This window comes from Lathyrus oleraceus, chromosome 3, assembly GCF_024323335.1.
Source record: "Lathyrus oleraceus cultivar Zhongwan6 chromosome 3, CAAS_Psat_ZW6_1.0, whole genome shotgun sequence".
In the NCBI taxonomy this organism is placed as follows: domain Eukaryota; kingdom Viridiplantae; phylum Streptophyta; class Magnoliopsida; order Fabales; family Fabaceae; genus Lathyrus; species Lathyrus oleraceus.
In genome coordinates this window covers 359,722,873-359,724,446 of record NC_066581.1, presented here as the reverse complement: position 1 = coordinate 359,724,446, position 1,574 = coordinate 359,722,873, and the positions used below count along the sequence as shown (strand labels likewise).

Below are 1,574 nucleotides of genomic sequence, written 5' to 3'. Positions count from 1 at the left end.
TGGTGCAAAGGTCCCCAAAAAGGAAGATTGATGTGGCAATTTCTACCAATCCAAATGTGACAGAGAGTTCCCTCAAGAGGAAAGGGCATGGTCCTACAAAAGCTTAGAGCAAAGAGGTGCCCAAGAAAATGAAGACCAAGTCTGTTGTTGTGGAGTCTGATTCAGATGTCCCATATGATGTCACAACATCTCTGTCAAAGAAGAAGCCAACCACTAGCAAGCTGGCAACTAGTGTCCCTGAGGTACCTATTGACAACGTATCATTCCATTTTGCTTCTAGTGTGAACAGGTGGAAGTATGTCTATCACAAGAGGTTGGCCTTGGAGAGGGAACTGGCTCAGAATGTCCTGGAGTGTAAGGAGATTGTAGACCTCATTCAAGAGGCAGGGTTAATGAAAACTGTGACTCAGCTCTCAAAGTGCTATGAGACTTTAGTAAAGGAGTTTATTGTAAATGTGTCTGAGGAATGTGCTGATGGAAAGTCTAGGGAATTCAGAAAAGTTTATGTGCGAGGCAAATGTGTGAACTTCTCTCCCTCAATAATCAACTTGTATTTGGAAAGACCTGATGTAGCTCAACCTGAGCTGGAGGTGACTGAAAACACAATCTGTCAAGTCATCACTGCTAATCAAGTCAGGAAGTGGCCTCTGAAAGGTAAGTTGGTGGCCAGCAAACTCAGTGTCAAGTACGCTATGCTACACAAAATTGGAGCTGCCAAATGGGTGCCCACCAATCACAAATCTACTGTGGCTGTGATGCTTGGAAAGTTCATATATGTTGTTGGAACCAAATCAAAGTTTGACTATGGAACCTACATTTTTAATCAAACCATGAAACATGCTGGAAGCTTCTGTGTGAAGGGGCCTATAGCCTTTCCGTCCCTCATATGTGGCATTGTGTTGAATCAATTTCCAAACATATTGATAGAGAATGATTTTGTGAAAAGAAGAGAGAGTCCCTTGGCCTTCAATTATAAACTATTCCTAGGTAAGCATGTCCCTGACATTGCCATGACAACAGGAGAGACATCAAGTGTTGGCAGTCAACCAGGTAAAGCTGCGGTCATTGCCATACTCAGATAGACTTGCAAAGAGCTAGAGACAAGGAAGCTCACCTTGGAAAATTTGATCATCAAATTGGAGATGTCTGATGGTGGTGTGCTTGGTGAAGCTGTTGATGCTACAGAAGGAGCTGCAAGGCAAAGTGCAGAGGGTGAAGAGGAAGCCAGTCCTGATGATGGCACTGGTGATGAGGCTGAGTCTGAGTCAGATGATTAAATCATTTCCTGTGTTTTTGTCATTTGTGTGTAATTCAGTTTTTTTTTGTCTATAATTTAAAGTGTTGCTTTGGCAACATTTTTGACAAAAAGGGGGAGTAACACCTGTGGTGCCCCAGGACAACAGATTATTTGCTATGTGCTTAAACTGATATTGAAGATCCTCTAATCCAGAGGTTGTGCTGCAGCTTGATGTTCAATGAGTGTGAGTGTATTGATATGTGCATTCTGTATGTGTGATGCGGTTAGAAGTTTTTATTTAACTTTTGTATGTGTGCTGCTGTTAGAAGTTTTTATT

General features: G+C 42.1%; 1 protein-coding gene across 1 annotated transcript; it reads left to right on the top strand.

The window, feature by feature from the left end:
- The first annotated feature begins 392 nt into the window (after positions 1-392).
- Positions 393-1,082, top strand: LOC127131282 (uncharacterized). Its single transcript, XM_051060212.1, has one exon. It carries the CDS (start codon positions 393-395, stop codon positions 1,080-1,082), a length of 690 nt encoding a protein of 229 aa, XP_050916169.1.
- Positions 1,083-1,574: the final 492 nt, after the last annotated feature.